The sequence below is a fragment of the Rissa tridactyla genome, chromosome 2 (genome assembly GCF_028500815.1).
Source record: "Rissa tridactyla isolate bRisTri1 chromosome 2, bRisTri1.patW.cur.20221130, whole genome shotgun sequence".
NCBI lineage: Eukaryota > Metazoa > Chordata > Aves > Charadriiformes > Laridae > Rissa > Rissa tridactyla.
The window spans coordinates 103521959-103540510 of record NC_071467.1 but is presented as its reverse complement, the minus strand read 5'-3'; the positions used below and the strand labels follow the sequence as shown (position 1 = coordinate 103540510).

At 35.9% G+C, this 18552-nt stretch overlaps 1 protein-coding gene across 9 annotated transcripts in view; it reads right to left on the bottom strand.

Annotated features, from left to right (window-relative positions):
- Positions 1-18552, bottom strand: part of ATP9B (ATPase phospholipid transporting 9B (putative)) — a 174748-nt gene that overhangs the window by 107345 nt on the left and 48851 nt on the right. For 8 of the 9 annotated variants that reach the window (XR_008465058.1, XR_008465059.1, XM_054192857.1 and 5 more), the window contains one exon: positions 16616-16667. The exons of the other annotated variant lie outside the window; for it this stretch is intronic. Coding sequence is in view for 6 of the 8 variants with exons in the window: in XM_054192857.1 (XP_054048832.1) it covers positions 16616-16667 (52 nt within the window). In the remaining 2 variants the exon portion in view is untranslated. The remainder of the gene's footprint in view (positions 1-16615; positions 16668-18552) is intronic. 9 annotated transcript variants of the gene reach the window in all.

Here is an 18552-nt window from a genome sequence, read left to right as displayed (position 1 = left end):
ATTGTAATTAAGGGTGAGGTACCCAGAAACACCATGGTTTCACCGCACTTTCTATCCATGGCATAGATGAGCCTACTTTCCATCATACTTTTCCTGTACAAGACATTTCATGGTTCTCTTTACCCTTCCTGTCAATGGTTGCTCTCTTCCATCAATTTCATTTAGAATTATACTATAGATCAATGCAGTTCAAGACCAGTGTGGCTCCTGTGAATGGTTGACTGCACATATATTCATTTAATAGAGCTCACACTATGACATGTATTGGCCAGCTGCATTTCCTCTCCACTTCAGCAGTTAATTTCATCAATAACTTATCTCATAGCCTGTTTCCCTTTTATCCAGAAAAAGGGACTGCTTTCTGCCAAGTCAGCTTTCAATAGTGATCACAACAGCAAAACTGAAACAATACAATCCTCTACTCTACTTCAAATACTGCAGAAGATTTGACCAAGTAATTTTAATTATACTATGAGATACTGATTTTAAGCCTGGTTTAACTAAGCTATAAACATGGGAGATTAAACATGCGGTTAGAAAAATGTATATAAGAACAACTTTTCACACCTATCAAACCCTTGGACCTGTAAAAAACTAAGCATCCCCCACTGCGTATTGTGTGGGAGTCATAGGTACTTTACCCTTGGAAGGTATTTCAGTCAGCAGTGCATAAAACTTCTAAAAAAATCAAAGTCTTCTGAAAAAAATAGCTATTGTAACAGCTCCATTTTTAAATGCTTGTAAACATTGCACTCCCATCACAAAAGTAAAACAAAACCACCACCAAATGTAGTAAAAACCTTGTGTTATGTACTTTAACAGAATGCCTTAGGTCAGTGTTAAAAGTCTCCTACATTTCTAACCTGAACATGACTTGCCAGGAAAAAAAAAAAAATCTATAAAAAAAAAATAAAGAATTACTATTCCCTCTGAATTCAGTGACAACTCTTGGACCTGACAATTATTTTACACCACACAAAGAATTAAAATTATTTTAAGTTCTGTGCTGCTTAAATTAAAGAGTCATGAAGCATTTTAAAGATTTGCCAATCAAAGCACAGCTGCCTGGGGAAAAAAAAAAAAAAGAAATTCCACACTCAACATATATGTAGCCTTATGAAAATGTCTAACGGAGAATGAATAAAATTAAATTTTTTACTTTATATAGCGAGGGCACTCAGATTCTCATTTCCTGTAACAATACGCATTCATTCAAGATTAGTGGACAAAGTTGAACATTGTGAATGGGTCTGACTCATTTCTGACTACAGCGAAAATTTTGTAATGATCCGAATTAGACTTTAAGGGTTGACTTCAGGAAATTACACTGGGTTTAAAAGTTTAATCATTTATCAAAAGTGGTGCAAATTTCACATGAGCACATTTAAATTAATTTACAAGTATGTAATATTCATTTAGCCTAATCAGCTGAAGACAGGCATAAATCAATTTAGATCATGTCCATGCAAGATGCTGCCCAAGTGCAACTAAATTGATTTTTAAAATCATTTCAGTTAAAATCTGTGAAACTTGCGTGCTTAGGGAATTCCTTGGACTACAATTCATTTTTTGCGTCTTAGCGAAAGCTCAACTATGAGGCCTGTCCAGAATTTAACCTAAGAATGCTTTTCTGCTTAAAAGCAGCACCTGCAATACAAAGAATGACAACCATTTTAAGAATCTGAAATAACTATGTAACTTTAATATATAAGGATACATTGCTAATTATTAACAGACTTCTTGTTTATGAGTTATTTGAGATACGATGGCTTAAAAAAAAGTCATTTTTTTAAAAGCTATTTTGTGTGTTAATAGAATATTGAACAAAACTAACATTTATTTCAGTTGCTTTTCTGGTGTTTTGAAATAGAGATACAAAAGCTCATTTATGAAGGCACTGATTTAGGGCCATGATATGCCTGGCCTAGATTTGTCAAACAAAGGTACTGTGCTCAATACAGAGTAAGCAGGAAGAATCCTACTTACTCGTGTGTGCTGGACTTCAGGTTTTATTCAGAATATACATATACGACACATACATGTCAAATGGGAATGCTTCTGGGAATGGTTTACACTTACATGTGCATCAGTGACCTCTTCTGTGGGCCTGCCTACCTCTAGGAATCCTGAAGAAAAAGGCCTGAACAAAAATTTTCAAACTAAATATAGGTTGTGCTTGGAAAATGCTGGTCATATTTTAGCCTTAAACTTAAAAAAAAGTGAGAGAGGAAAAAAAGGGAAAAAAATCGTCCCCAAACCAGAAAGGGAGGCTTCTTAATGAAGTAAAAACCAGTTATATCATAAGCTCTCTCTTAATTACTACTGTGCATCATCATCAGATAGCCAAATCTTTTTTTTTTATACTACCAAACTTGCTATTCATATTTTATGCATTAATTTCTTTACGTGTAGATATCTCTAGTTTCCTGAAATTATTGTAATGTAAATAAATTTGTGCTACTACCAAGCACTTTATGTTTATAGACACACTTCTGAGTATTAATTACAAAACCAAGCTATTACTTGAGACATTACTTATTTTCTTAGATGTATTCTAGCTTACAGGGTTTTTAAAAAATAAGTCACTTGGAAGAGAAAAATTGTTGTGTATTAATTAAATTATTTATTCCTATTTGATTTCATTTGGAAATGTTTTTGATAAGTAGAAAGATGGATAATTTCTCTTTAGAACAATTAGCTTACTATTCAGCCTGTTTATCAAGTAGACTTTAAAGAAAGTGTAGTTAACACAAGAAACCCAAAATAGCAGTATTGGCAGACTAAGAGCAATCTACTTTGCAAGAGGAAAATAATTTAAGTTATTCTATATAAAATTGCATCACCCGATTTTCATGGAAGGCTATAATACTGACAGAAAAAAATAATAATTCAAATGATGTGAATTACATCAAGATTTAATATTTGAAGTAACCGTGGAAAGAAAAATCTCAATTACCCTAGAGAAGTTGGTTTAGTTTGCTGCAGAAACAAAACTGTGTGTCATTTGTAGCATCTCCTGCGTAACACATACATTCCTGTGTATTACAGAGAGATGTTCTAGGCAAAGGCTCTTTAGTAGGAGACTGCAAAACAGGACTTTTTCTAGTAGCCCAATAGCGTCCTACAATAATCAGACAGAAGCAGAATATCCCACCAGTTATACAAGTACGGCCTCATGTTCTTTGTTAGGCAGCAATAATCTTGGATAATCCAAGACTGGATAATTGAATCCAGATACCTCAAAATGCATGCATCAACTCATGGAAATTCCCTGCAAATCAGAAGCTGAAAATGGCAAGGAAAAATTTAGGTAGAGTGGCATCATGACAAGGAGGGCTTCCTCCCTGCTTCCTTCTTAATCGTGAAGTCTACTGGCTTTCTTTTTACAAAGAGAAAGTGGAAAAGTATGCTAATACTTAAAGCACTTGCATTCCAGGACTGGTGAAGTTTCTTCACCAATAGCAACATGAGAAATTAAGACAGTTTTCTTGCTGTAAGAAACTAAACTACGCCACTTGTCCTGTATCCAGAACTTAATTTTCATTTCCCCACTCCCAGTTCCCAGCCTGGAAGAAGGATCTGAGAAAGCAACTTTAAGTCATGAGATGAGATGGCAGATAGAGGTTTCTGAATTCAGGGGAAAAAAAAAAAAACCTAAGGAATGACGTATTCTTACTGGCATTAAAAAAATGACAAAGTGAATGACACATCATTATAAAAATACTTCTACACTTCTGTCCTTCACTTTTTCTCCTCTTGCTTTGAGCTATCACTTAGAGCAGATCTTGTCTTCAACTACACCTATTTAATCAGCATTTTCCAAGTGAAATTATTTTTAAATATATTTCCATTTTTAGATTTCACAAGTACATTCAAATCCCTTCCACAGAGCCTTAACAGTCAACCCACACACAGTATTTGTTACAAACGTCAGTATACACTGTAAAGAATAGTATATAAGAAGCCAATCAACAACACAGAAGTTCTGAAAATTGTGTTTAACTTTCTCTTAGCGAACATTAAAGTTAACAGATTTCTGCTTGCAATTTTTTTGCCAAATATTGGCAAGCTGAAAAAAAAGACTTGCCAGTAAGCATTAAAGAGAACTTATAGGTATAATTCAAATATGCCATAGCACACATTTTAATGTTACATTGCGCTGAAGATGAATCAGAGGGAAGAGACTGTAATCTAGTCATATATAACAGATACATTGGAATATGCATATTTTACAAGCATATTAAAGACTAAGCACCACTGTCTTGAAAAGGTATTGTTTTGTCTGCATAAATGCAGGGTTGAATTCCACACTCCATTACAGATACATCATCAAAGACAACCATAGAGTGTGTGCACTTCAATTACTCTAAAAAAAAATGAAATTAAATTACAATTACTTTCTATAATATGTAACTGATAAGAATTCACATCAGTTATTCTTAAATGGAGATAATGCTAAACCACCACTACACGTCTGGGTTCTTCTCAGTTAAATCTAAATAAATAAAATTATGTCTGCCTTCTCTCTCAAGAGCTGTATCCAATGAATTTTTTACAAATGGGAACAACAGCTACAACTAATGCCTTTCAAGCCTCAGCAAAACTGAATTATTAAATCTGTCTGCCTATATCCTATTACAGCCTACTTATGAATACTTGATTTTATTTTGTGTAATTGACAACAGTTGTCAGGAAAGGAAGGTTTTAACAGCAATCAAATTAAGATCAACTAGTATAAGTGTCACAGTGAAGAGCCTGCGTCAAGTGTTGATGAATTAATTGATGGGTCACTGGGAAACAGGGCACGTGGAATTGTGGTGTCATAAACAGCTATATATTGTCTGGCAATATTACCAGCCTTCCTGTTTTAAGTCAAAAGCATTGAAAGAGATGGGTTACTAGAATATACCCAACAAAAGAAAAATGGACTTTGACTTCGCACCCCTAACACCAGATCATTTATGAACAACTTAGTCACTTAAGTAATACAAATGATTTAAAAATTATGTGCATGAAAATTTTAAACTGATGACAAGATGAATAACAGCACCAAGATGACATGTTGGAGTTCTGAGTTTCATTTACTACTGTAACAAGAAGCTTTCAATCATGATAGCTTCTAAGGAGGAAAAAAAACCCAAGACACCTGAAACGTCCCAAACAGTTAAGCTACAATGCCATCACATAGGATGGAATCGAAAAAAATATAGTGGCATTTATACGAGACTGATTAAATTAGTTTTAAAGCATTAATTTCTCTTAAGACTATGACAGAACTGTGTGTACTTGAGATATTTGATCTGAATTAAGAAACCGATGAAGCAATTGATTAATTGGAATTTAAGCCATCAGTCACTGGATCCATCAACAGATTCATTTACATTCTAAACAATCAGCTGATGGTCTTATAGGATACCATGTATTAATACACAGTCAATATGATACCCCCAAACTCATCACAGTTCCTTATTGACAAGCACACAGATGCTTTTAATCCAAGCTTGATCACACTGCATCTTTTTGGAATTGCTATATTGATTCAGTATGCTTTAGGAATTTTTATATCTATTTTTATGGAATTATCTTATCTAGAGCAAACAATGTCCCAAGTAAAAAAAAAAAAGCCCAAACCAGAACATCTACATTCGTATTCACATTCTCAAGTTTTAACTTATTGATTCATATTATTTTTAGTTATGCAGAAGGATACTCAAAAGCATTAATTTATCTTTTCCATTTAATAGGATTCGATGCACCACTTTGCTCCATTATTCTTCTGATGTATACTAGTAATCTCTTTTTGGAGAAAGTGATACAGAAAAAAAAACCATACTGTGAATTATTTACATCTTCAGTTTAATGACTAAATCAAAAACTCTGCTATACAGAATGCTTACAACACTGAAAAATTTCTCACTTTTCAGACCAAAAGAAGGTGAAGGAGAGCAGAATACCACTTTAAAATGATATGAAAAATCAGTAATGTACTTGATACATAACATTTTATGCAATGACCGGAATATTTTTCACTGACACTACTCCCTGTTTGTGCATTTGCTCAGTCTGCTATTCTAGTTGTTTTCAACATTTAAAACTGGAATAACCTATGGTGATCTGTCCCATCACTGATCCAAACACATCGCCTGATTAAAAATCCAAGAATCTTGAGAATATTTTCAGCCTTGCTCATTCATTTGTAAAACAATTTTGCTCACATCTTCAATATATTGGTCATATTATATATAGTCTATATTTAGTACATATCTTAGTATTAGAAGCATGTTTCTCAACAAGCAGTAGATGGTACATCTTCCTTCAAATGAATCAAGGATGAAAATGTTTTCCAGAAGAAGTAATTATAGCACAGTAGGAGAAAAACCCTACCTAGTGTAACCTACTAAGCAAGCTAATTTCACTGAGATTACAGACTACTTTGATACAAAATATGCTGCACAGCTGGACAGGTAAAAGGGATGAAACCGAACCTTTTGCAACCAGACAGGTTACAGTTTTTTAACACAAAAGCGGCTCCACTGCAAACCATTTTAAGGCCCTGCTAAAACAGGAAAATTGTCTAATACAGATACTATTTCGTAAATGCTATTTCATAAACACCATCCCTTTTGATATCATTATTTGAATCGTTATTCTGGTCTAAGTACTGAGTTCAGCTGGCATCTTCCATTTACCTGTCCTTAACATGCAGTGCTCACCTGGCCTTCACAGGAAAACATTCTGGTTTACAGTTAGAAAGTTGGTTCTTATTTAAAATGTATTATGAGAATAGGATCCTTCTTACAATGTACAGTCAGATATGCAACACTTGCATTATGCAGGACAATCATTAAATTGCCACCTATCATAACAGAAATGGAATCAGGAATTAGGACTTTTTAACTAGCTTTCCTTCTTTTTTGGCTTAAATTTTGGTAGAAAAAAAATCAAAATCAATTCAATCAATTTTCTGATCCTAATGCGCAGCACACACTAACATCAATGCCACAAACAAGTAAAGGCTCAAAGCATTCAAAATATTTTAAGAATATTGACTAAACAGGCTTCCTGATTTGAGAGCTCTGACAGCACAGCAGAACTCGCTCTCCCAGTCAGCCTCCCTAATGCACTTACATACTTCTAAAGACCAACAATACAAAAAAATACATATCCCTATACACCTCAAAGAGTCCTTGTAGCTGACTTAAGGAGCATTTTCTCTCTTGATGATAGCAGAGCTCACAAGCAAACAGAGGAGGCCGAGGAAAGGGTATGGCCAAATATACCGGAATCTACTGAAAGCACGTTTAGCCTCAAAGAGTTTAGCAGCAGCACTAAGAATCAGCTTGAAGGACATACCATTAACTAAATTAGGAGGAGGAGGAATCAAAGCCTTGGTAGCTCATAAAGCTTAAACACAGAAAAGTACAAGTCAAAGGAGTTGACAAAGCCATCAGATTACAACAGGCATGTGAAAAACAAGAGGATAAATCTTCAGTTTAAAATTTAGCAGGGAAAAGCACATTCTCCTTTACCAAACAGGAGCCTGGGAAGAAGCAACAGACCCAGCTGCAAAGATTTATTACTGGACTTCATTACAGCAAAAAGCAGAGGTTTTCTTTTTTTTCCAATTTATTTTTCCTTCAGAGACAGAGGAAGGCTGTGTAAAGCTACATGGACACCTGCAATCAGAACTGTAACTGAAGAAGTTAAATATTTGAGCCAAATTTCATTTACCCGTCATATGAACCAACAGTGTGGCAACGTGGGCCATAGCGCTGCATGCTCGTTAGAAGGCAGGTTGCTCCACTATAGGTTTTCTACCACTGGAAAGAGAACTGCTAGATATTAGTAAGTCTGCACGAGTTTCCATTCCAACTCCAGCCAGCCACACACCTCAAGCCCATATGAAAGTTAGAATCGGATTACTATGTGCAAGCCTTCCTTTCCTTACAAATACATTGATTTCAAGATCATTTGTAAATTTTTACTGAGACAACTTGAAATCTTCTTCAAGATCACTCCTCATTAGACCTAATAACCAGAACTTTATAGGCTATAAAGAAAAGGACCACCAAGGGACATTTTCCAATCCTTTCAAAGAATTGTCAAGTTAACGTTAACAGCTTGCCTAGTAAAGGCTTCAGGTAAAAAAAAGAAAAAACACCCCTAAATTAAACAATCTAACAGAAGAAAAATGTGACAGTATCTCTAAAAATCCTTAACACCCAGCATCCATGTTATGAGCAGATACTTTACAGGAAGTATATTATAAACTGCTTCTACGCCAGGAATTCTTGAACCTAACCTCTGCAAGAGTAATTTCTTGTCTTTTATTTTCAAAGCCTTTGACAACATATCCATAGTCTATCAGTTATAAATATGCACAGAGTTTGTTTATCTGACTTGGCCTGCCTCTGAGATCTGCTTTGATGATTCTCACCTTCCGTTTTTTCTAAGCTGTTTCCCAAAATTGTGGGAATTGTTTGGGATTTCAAGATATTCAGACTGCTACTCCAGCCAAGCCACCCAATGCCCTGAAATTCTGGGGGAAACGTATTATCTCTGGGGAGTGGGAAATGGCAAATTTATGCCTAACACAATACACAGACTCTTTACAGATCAACTTTTTCAACTCTTACTAGCCTCTTTTTTTTTTAATATAAGAAATAAATAAGTAGTAAAATATTTCTTTGTTATTGCTTATTTTGCTGCAAATCTAATGAAACACATGCATTGTGCTAGTTATCCAAGTCTGCACAGAAAAGAAAAGAAAAGAATTAGGGTATAAAATATATGATCATGCCTTCTAATAACATTTTGCTGTGTAATTTTACATCAATAATATAGAGAGTAATACTATTAGGAGCTTAATGCCTGTCAAGACCTTCTCGTTCCACCACATAACACTCACACTATCTGACTATATCTTAAACAAGTAGCTGATCACATAGAATCAGTATTACTCAGTAACTTAATGTAGATACCAAAACATTTCAAGCCCGAGTTAAATCAAATGTTAAAAATGGAATAGGAACTGAAGTATAGAAACAGATTAAAGTAGCTTAGACAGATTGTTGGCAGCTACTCATGCCCTGAAGATAAACTTTTATCTGGCCGTATGTGCAAAACTTAACTCTACTCATTTATCATTCTCTCTAGCAATAGATTTTCAAAGCATTTTAGTTCCCAGACAGGTAAGTTTTATAATGCTTGTTTTCTAAACATAATAGAAAATTCCAGAACGTGTGACAAATGCAAGTCCTTCAGCCTTCTTCTTCTGTGGTAGTTGGTTTCATGAAAGAGATAAAAAGTTACATCAGTTGCACAACTGAATTCCAAACTGACATTTTTTTCCTCTGGTTTCATTTTTCAAATAGCTGAAGTTCTAGAACATGCAGGGCCCAGACAATCAAGCTGTTTGTAGAACACTTATTCCTAGCTGCCCGGAATTAATAGATACTACTTGCATCACCTTTATTATAGTTTTACTTGCAGTGAGTTTGAGGTAAGAAATGTTTTACTAATACCTGCATTTTCAGATCTACAAAACTAGACCTTTTAAACAAGTAAAACATACTTGCCAGCACAATGCTCTCTTTCTGTGGAGAAAAGCTTAAGAATCCATCATTTTCAAAATAACCCTTTCCTTCAATTAGCAGACTTTGTTTGAGAAGGTAGACTCTGGAGTAAGCCCTTAGTAGTTTACTCAGAGCTCCTTCCAACAGCAAATCAAGCTACATGAACAATGACTGAGCCTGTGCTTTCACCACATGCCAGTAAAATGGTTAAATTTTTAAAAAACATCAAATCTGAGGCAGTTATATTGCTACAGAAATTAATTGCTACAAAGCCTCAAAAGAAAAATTACTTTCCTGGTTTATTCCCACATTTCACTCATACCATTGCTGTTAAAGTAATTACAAGTAAAGAATCCTGAAAACTCTTAACTACGAATTTTTAAAAAAGTGAGATTGCTCTTTTTGCTACAATTCTGCAAAATATAAACATGTTTGCAACTAATAATTTATGCCTGAGTAAATATACCATTTTTAAGGAGTTTCGTAAGTGAAATTCAAGAAACTAATCTATGCAGTGGGGGATATCCAGAAGGACTTCAACAGGCTGGAGAAACAGGTGACAAGAGCCTCAAAGTTCAAAAGGCAATGGTACAAAATCCTGCACCTGTATGTATATACCAGTAGATGCTGCGGGGCCACCCAGCTGGAAAGGAGCTTGGCAGAAGCAGACACCTGATTGCACATGAGACAGCTACATACCCGTGCAGCAGAGAAGGCTACCAGTAACCTGGACTGCGTTAGGCAAAGTACTGCCAGCAGGTTGAGTGAGGAGATCCTTCCCCTCTGCTCAGCACTGGTGTGGCCACACATGCTGTCCTGTGTCCAGTTGTGGGCTCCCCACTACAAGAGAGATATGGGCATACTGGAGAAGGTCCAACTGAGGGCCGCAAAGATGATGGACTCACATATGAGGGAAGTCTGAGAAAGCTGGGACTGCTCAGCCTAGAGAAGACAAGGCTCAGGAAGGATCCTATTCATGGCTATAAATCCTGGAAGGAGGGTGCAAAGACTGAGCCAGGCTCTTTTCAGTGGTGCCCAGTGACAGGACCAGAGGCAACAGGCACAAACTGAAACAAAGGAGACTCCCTCTGAACATCACAAAACCAGAATTAAACTGCAACAATAACTGAGCACGGGCACAGCTCGGGCAGAGAGAGTGCAGAATTTCCCTCCTTGGAGGTATTCAAAAGCTGTCAGGACATGGTCGTGGGCAACCAGCTCTAGGTAGCCCTGCCTGAGCAGAGGTGTTGGACCAGATGATATCTGGAGACCTCTTCCAAGCTCAATCATTCTGTGATTCCGAGATACCGCCTAAAGTACAAGCATAGGTAAGACCAAAACAATGTAATGCAGGCCCGAAAAATACCAGATGCAACAATCGCGCAACTGGCACTACCTTGCAAGGAATTGCAGGTTTTTCACAATCAAAGAATTGTGAATTTGTAAATCATTTCCCATTTCCCTATTGCTTCCATTGCTCAGCTGTAGCGGTAGACATATTTTTGGAATGTCCACACCAGTAAATTACTATCTACTGGATTTAAAGACACAGTAACAAAATTTATGGTGATGATTTTTGCATGACAGCATGCTTGACAGCAGTGGAACTGATCAGCCAGTGGGAGTTGCTCTCTCAGAGTATCACCTCTGACAATATAAAAAAAAAAAATAAATCTTTTACCAATTTGATGGCTGCTGAGAAGTCTCCAGCCGGTGATGTATTAAAATGCATTTGTGGACTTTATTTTACTAGACTTCTACATTTACACTTTTTACAAGCTTTTACAAGTTTGTTACAAGAGGAATATCTTAATACAGTACTCTGTCTCTTGGGAAGACTACTTTTTTTTCCAGAAGCAGTGGTTGCTATTCTATATAGAATCAACAGTCTGCCAAAAATTCTTCTCTGTGCAAAAGACACACGTACAAGGTTCAAATACCATAGCCAGGAAAGTTGAAGTAGATCAGTATAAAGCACTTCCGCTATACCCTTTGGGAGTTCAGTTTCTACCAAAAAAGGCTGACGAGAAAACCCAGCTCTATTTTTCATACAATCACAAAGCATTATCGGTGACAAGGGGGACCTCAGGAACAAAGAAAAGTGTTCAACTAAAATTAATCAATTCTTATCCTCCTAAAAATCTACTAACAAAAAACAGTTATAACAGTGTTGTGATTTGTCTGTTATAGGCCTAAATAGTTAGCAGTAGTACAGAATACGAGCCTTTCTTCGTAGTCCTACCATCTATGGAGCATGTCACAAGCCCAAAAGGTAGTTATCCCCTGGCTCTTCCAGCTGCAGAGGCCTTGGCAAATAACTCGTTTAGCCCTGTTTCCATGTACAATACTATTCTGCTATGCCATGTTTCTCCCAGTAACTTTCAACTTGTGGCCAATTTCAACCAACAATGGCAGACCAAAGATCTCAAGGATATGAAATTCCTTGAATTTTTGTGAAAAGTAAGGATAAAAGAGACACATGAACAGCAGAAAAGCCAGGCTCTTAGCTCCAACAGTCATCCGTTCTAGGACCTAGCAAAAATTCATAGCAGAAATCAACACGTGCTTAGCTCAGAACCAGCCACCCACTGCATATGCCAGCTTTTGCCCCATGAATAATAAGAATCTGAAGTTACTGGGGCAAATGAAAAGTCTGAAGGAAAACAAAATTAAACTTCATCCATTCTTTTTTGACACTGTAGCCACCCTATCAAATTTGTGTTCCTCTCAGAATTTCACATTTGAAAGTTAACAGAGCACAAATATTCCAGAGATACTAAGTCTTCTAAAGACATGCACCAGCTACTTACGAAGGACCAGTTCCAGTTCATATCAGAACACCTTTGTATGTTAGCATAGGAGTACCTGACCTGGATCAGAAGCTGATCACTGAACCAAGGCACAATTAAGGTGGAGAACAAGGATTTTAGCTTAGAGAAAGAAAGAGTTTATCTTTGAAATTTTTCTTTTGTCTTTTACAAACATAGTGTCTTTGATAATACTCCCGTAATACTGAACTCATTAACAACTGCTTCACTTGGCAGTTCCTGTGGACATTATAAAGTTATACAATGATGTCTGGAATGCTCTGTCTAGCTTTTGATCTATGGTTGATATGGTATATAGACAAATAAAACATAGAGAGCATGCCAAATAATTCAAAAAAAGAACCTGAGAACCATGTTAAAGGCCACTTAGGATCTAGCCTAATTTCAGTAAGGGAGCTTTCCATTGGTGTAACACAGATCTTGCCTACATTTGCGTAACAGCTTTCCACTAAGGTAGTTGGCTGGTTTGGGCATGATGCCTGCTTATAAACCAAATGAAAATAACCTTTAAACCATCTTTTGCAGCCAGCTCAGCATGAACATTTCCTTTAATCTGTTGGAAGGACCATACATGGGACAAATCTTCCAAATTGCTTGTTATTTCTGCCATAAGCAAAATCAAGATCCAGCCTTAACCTTCCCCGCCCCCCACCCTTTTAAAATATATATATAAACCCAGGATATTATTCCAGAGTTCTTTTGCTCTTAATTTCTTTTCCCAATTATTTATTTATTTATGAAGCCTATGAAGATCTTGGGGAAACCTCTGTTATATGGGGAGCCTGACAGCAGCAAAGAATTCACAGCAAAGAATTCCACCTGCTTCATCCTTCCAGGAAGTAATCCCAACTCTAAACTCAAACAGCCATCTAGCTGCCTCCATTCATAAAAGAGAGGAACATGTATGTTATGGACCATCAAACATGAATACAAAACAAAGACTCAACTACATTAGTCTTTAGACTAGCTTTTCTAAAAGTCTGATAAAAAAACCCACAGAAATCTGAGAAGTTAGATACATGTACACAATTAGGATGAAGTCATTATATCAGACTATAAAAAGTTCATTCTAGCTAAAAGACAATGTATCTGACAAAGTTAAAAAAAAAGGCAAATATTAAGAATTCAGTTTTATCAAAAGAAGCTCGACTCCCTAAAATTCAGCTTCTGCTATGTAGAATTAGAAGTATCCTAAAAACCTCAAGATTCCTAAAAGTGCATTTGGGGGGTGGGTAAAAAGCAGAAGGGGAGGAAAACAAGGACATGCCACTGTCATTTCTTCCATAGTACCATACTTGGGTGAAAAGAACGCAGAATAGTTTTAGGCTGAACTTTGTAAACTACACAGTTATAACTCAAACTGCTTCTTTTTCGACTGAAGATATCAGTTACTGCAGTGCTGCAGACTACATCAATATGTAGTGTAAATATTGAAGTCGGAAAATAGTTCTTTGCCCCAAAAGAAGCTTATTGGGTGGGCTGGATTAGTTCAAACGCTTCACTTCACTCTTTATGGATTTATAGCAACAAGTTATAGTTAAACTGTTTTATTGCACAGAAGATAAAATAAAATTACATATAGAACATAAAACCTTGTAAAACACATTAGTTCTTGCAAAGTACTTTAAGTGTCAACTATAAATTAAACCATAAATCAGTCAAAACTGCAACATCCAGAAGAAACAATTACAGATGTAAGTGTTTACTCTTTAGTCAAAAAACTATTACTGCCATATGCTTGAAGTTCAGGGGATTAGTTTTTGTGGGTTTTTTTGTTTGTTCGGTTTTTAGAGAAGTGCAACGCCAATATAACTAGTTAACCTGTTGCATGCTTATAGAAAGTGCATTTTCGGTGTTAAAAATCACAGTCCACGTATAGTAAAAAAAAAAAATAATTATATGAGAATACTGGGAAGATTTCGCTCAGTTTGCTCTTCAGTCATTTTACATTATAATGAAAATTTATATAGTAGGTACACAACTCTTTCAAAGTGCTCACAAGCATTTTTTTTAATATCAATTATGGAAAGTTTATTGTAGCTTTATTTTCTAGGTAGCAAGTTAATGGAGCTTCTCAAAGGACAATTTTAATTATGACATTCTAAGGAAGCTGACTGAAGTAGACTTAAACACTGAAGTAGACCTGAAGAATTTTACTTTAAAAAGGTTTTTCTTCATACATTTCTGACATAGGCATTCACTCTGTTCTGCTCCCCCATCTATATCTTGACAAAGAGATAGTTTAACTTATATTAACCATGGTCCTTCAAGATTTATTATTCATACACATTCCAATCAAGGCACAGAGGTATCCTGTGGAGATGCATTTTGGCCTGCGCCTCATCCTTCAACTAATAGTACTTCAGGGAAGGGAAACTACACAGTGTCTTATAACCTCACAAACAGAATCCAGCTATTTAAGAATCAACAGGGAGGAAAACATGCTATGCATGACATGCAAAATCCATCATTTAAGAACTTGTTTTGTGGCAAGTCAGGCAACTCTCTCATCTTGTTCTTCTTCATTTATTCCAGCATTGACAATGAATCTGATGTAAACTGCTGCAAGGATCGTAATTAATCCTTGCAGCAATCTAGCTCTCGCCAGAGAAACCGTTCTTGATACCCCTAAAAGGGCAGACACCATATATTGAGTTCCCTCCACACTTCTACTGTGCACACATCACTTAAAGAAATTACAATTGATACGTACCCCTGCTAGAGTGGATAATGATTGCTTCCAAATGCCTAGATATGCAACACCTAATCCAGCATGCCTAGTAAAGGCTAGGAAAATTTTGGATCAGCAGACATTAACCTTCTACTACTTAGACATTGCATTCAGGTGGCCTAGTTTAAAGTATTTCTTCTATAGGTGCTCCTACTTTCTGCTTTTCTAGGAGCTGTGACTTCAGCTGAAACAGTTTTTGGGTCAGTAGGAAAAGATGACATTGCAAGTAGCCCTTCTTTTTGAAGCAACATCAATCCTTTTATAATCATGCTGTATGCAAGAGATTTTAGTTGTCAGAAGCACTGCTCATTTTAATAAAATGTGGTGCTGTGGGAGGGGAAAAAAAAAGCCTATGTATCCTAAACCAGGAAGTGTATATACAGACTATTATGAAACTTTGTCAGTCCGAACCAGTTATTGACGATCTAGGGCATCTAATCAGCATTTGAAAGTCATTAGCAAGACACAGTAACTACACAGTAATTTCTTCTTCTTTTAGCAAACGTATAGCTCTAGTTGTGCTCTGTAGGCCATCAGAAATATCTTCTCTTGCAAATGATCTCTGCAAGTTTTGCCTTTTATCTGAAGTAATGATGTAACTCCAGTGCCACAGTGAAATACCAAGTGCCACTAATACAAGGTTTACCAATATCACAGCTATTAGCTTTGTGAAATTTACTGCTGTCTGACATGTTTCAGACAGTTCTTCAGGAACTGAAGAGAAATTGTAATGTAAAGGAGGGTAACTAATTTGAGTTATATGGGGGGCATCCAACAGTAATTCCTGAATTTAATCAAAACAGCGATAATTTACAGGGTTCCTATAAAGGAAATAGTTGTTCCTCGAAGATTAAGAGTACTCCCCTATCACCACATGAAGAAAAATAGAGCTAATGAGAAGCATTTTTCTTTCTCTCTCAAAAAAATTGTTGGGATTTTTTTTTTTTTGACTGACCAAAAAGGCAGTATTATTTCTAAGTAAAAAATTCAGCTATTTCAGTTTTTTAGACCACTGTAATAGATTTTTTTTTTTTATTTTAATCACGTATTAGTAGGTTCAGGTTTCAGTTCTTTTCAATTTAATAACTGAAATACAATCAGATGACATTTAAATGTGCGTTGCAAGATAATGATTAGTCATAAATAATTTAAAAATACTGTCAAGTCATATTAAAGTGCAGTCTTTTAGATATAAAGTAGTCTTAATATTTGCTTTACCTAAACATTTTGTTATAACAATTCATAAAAATCACTTAGAGGAACGTATCTATACAGGTCTCACATTCCCAGTAAGATTTCTCCTGTTTTACAGTCCAAGCATATGTATTTCTCACATATGGACCCTCTCCCATTAATCTGATGAAGGTAGAACTCCTACTATCAATCCATTTGACCACTTCAAATTGGCCACAATGCACAATCTAAAATTTTACAGCAACCACAAACTTATCATGTAACAAATCTGAATTATTAAAACATACCAGTTTTCTCCGATGTTCTGAGAAACACCATATCAGATGGGATTCGTTGATTCTGAGGAGAGGGGGGGGAAAAAAAAAAAAGTATATTTTTTGTAAGTAGGGAAAAAAGTGAATTCCAATCAAATGTCCAGTAAGATCTATCACCAAAAGGTCACACTTGGATTGAAACTCAATTAAAATAGGATTTCTCACAGTACTTTACATTCAGTATTTGCAATTCAGAAATCAATATTTTCTAAAAATTATACAATAAGCAAACAGCAGCTAATCCTTTCAGATGCTCTTTATAAGTGAAATCATAAATACCTGAAGAACTACAACAGATTTACATTTTCTTGACTGAAAACAGTAGTTCAAGAATATAAATATCTAATTGAAGTATTTTAAAAAATAATTTCACTGAGCAAAACTGACACTCAGCATATATAATAGAAAAAACAGTGAAAATTTAGTACATTTGCCTTGGCACTCAAGTTGCAAACATTATGTATACCAAGTATTCTCTCTCCCAACACACATAAACATACACAAAAGAAAGTCAGGGAATAGCATTTTCTATTTCATATATCTATAAACCTCTCCTTTACAAAGACAAAAATGAATAGAATTTCCTCCTCAGTATCTAAGATGCAGTGCCATATGCACAGTGAGATGCATTTGCATGCCTGTTCTGCCATTTCCCTTTCAAGCACAGAATTACCTGTATCAAATCACGTTTTCCGGTTTTTTTTGTTGACCACAGAAAGGCCAAGCTAAGCTTCTGTGGATTAAAGAAAATGAAGAATACCACCCTCCCACACGTGCTGTCTGCTACATGGCTACCCAAATCCTTAGCTCTCCCACCACTTGTTCACAAGGCATCCACCAGCACCAGTTACACGTTGCCAACATAGGGTTTAAAGAATGAAAAACTGGGAGAAGTAAAAATAACCAACATGTCAAAACCTAAAAGAGATACAGGCCTGGAAAGGAAAAAAGCAACAGACTAAGTTTACAGGGACCAGAGTGAAGAGCGGACAGGGCAATGAGAAAAAATACTGTACTGACTTGCAGTTTCTTCCATCACAACTTATATCCAGTAATGCCACATGCTGTACTGTTTTGATACTGAAGCTAAACACAAAGATTCATTTGCATTTTATTTACAGACTACCTTTAACCAATTAAGAAATCTCAGTGGATTATTAGCAATGGCTTTACTAGTTTCATGCTAAAAAATATTTCTTAATATTCATTCCAGGTTACTTGTTGAGAGAATATAACGCACAAATACTTTTCACATAGAAAATACCTCCATTTGAGAATAAATTCCAGGTTCTCCTTTTATACTTGGTTACATTGCCTTGAAAACTACTGTATACCTATGGCTCATCTTTTATTTTTAAGAGCTCAACTGTCTGAGTGGAAAAGAAAATAAACGTAGCTGTCAAAGCCATGGCATGGCATACACGAACCTCATAGATGTCAGCCTTAAAAACCTGACTGTATTTACTCAACATAAAAAGTTAAGAAGCACGTTCAGTATATGAGCATTTCAAAACTACACAATTATTCTCTATTCCATGCTTCTCAACGTTTAAGGACACAACTCTGTTAGGAACAGCAAGAAACCCAGGATTCTCAGACCGGTTTGATTTGAAAACAGATACGTACTTTCTCATTTTTAACCCTCCACTCTACTACTTTGAAGGCAGCACTTCCCCATCATCACTGCATGTCAAATGAAAAAAAATCTTAGAAGTACATACACTCATAGTCACCTCCAATAAAACAGCTCAAAATACATCTGTCAAGATAATTAAACTGTGCTTTGTATGACACTTAGTGTGTGGGACCTCCAAAATACTATGCCTGACTATCCATTAAAATCAGTTCAGAATGAAAAGAAGTCACATTGTCTCATTCCCGAAACCTTCCCGAAATCAGCATGCAGCCAC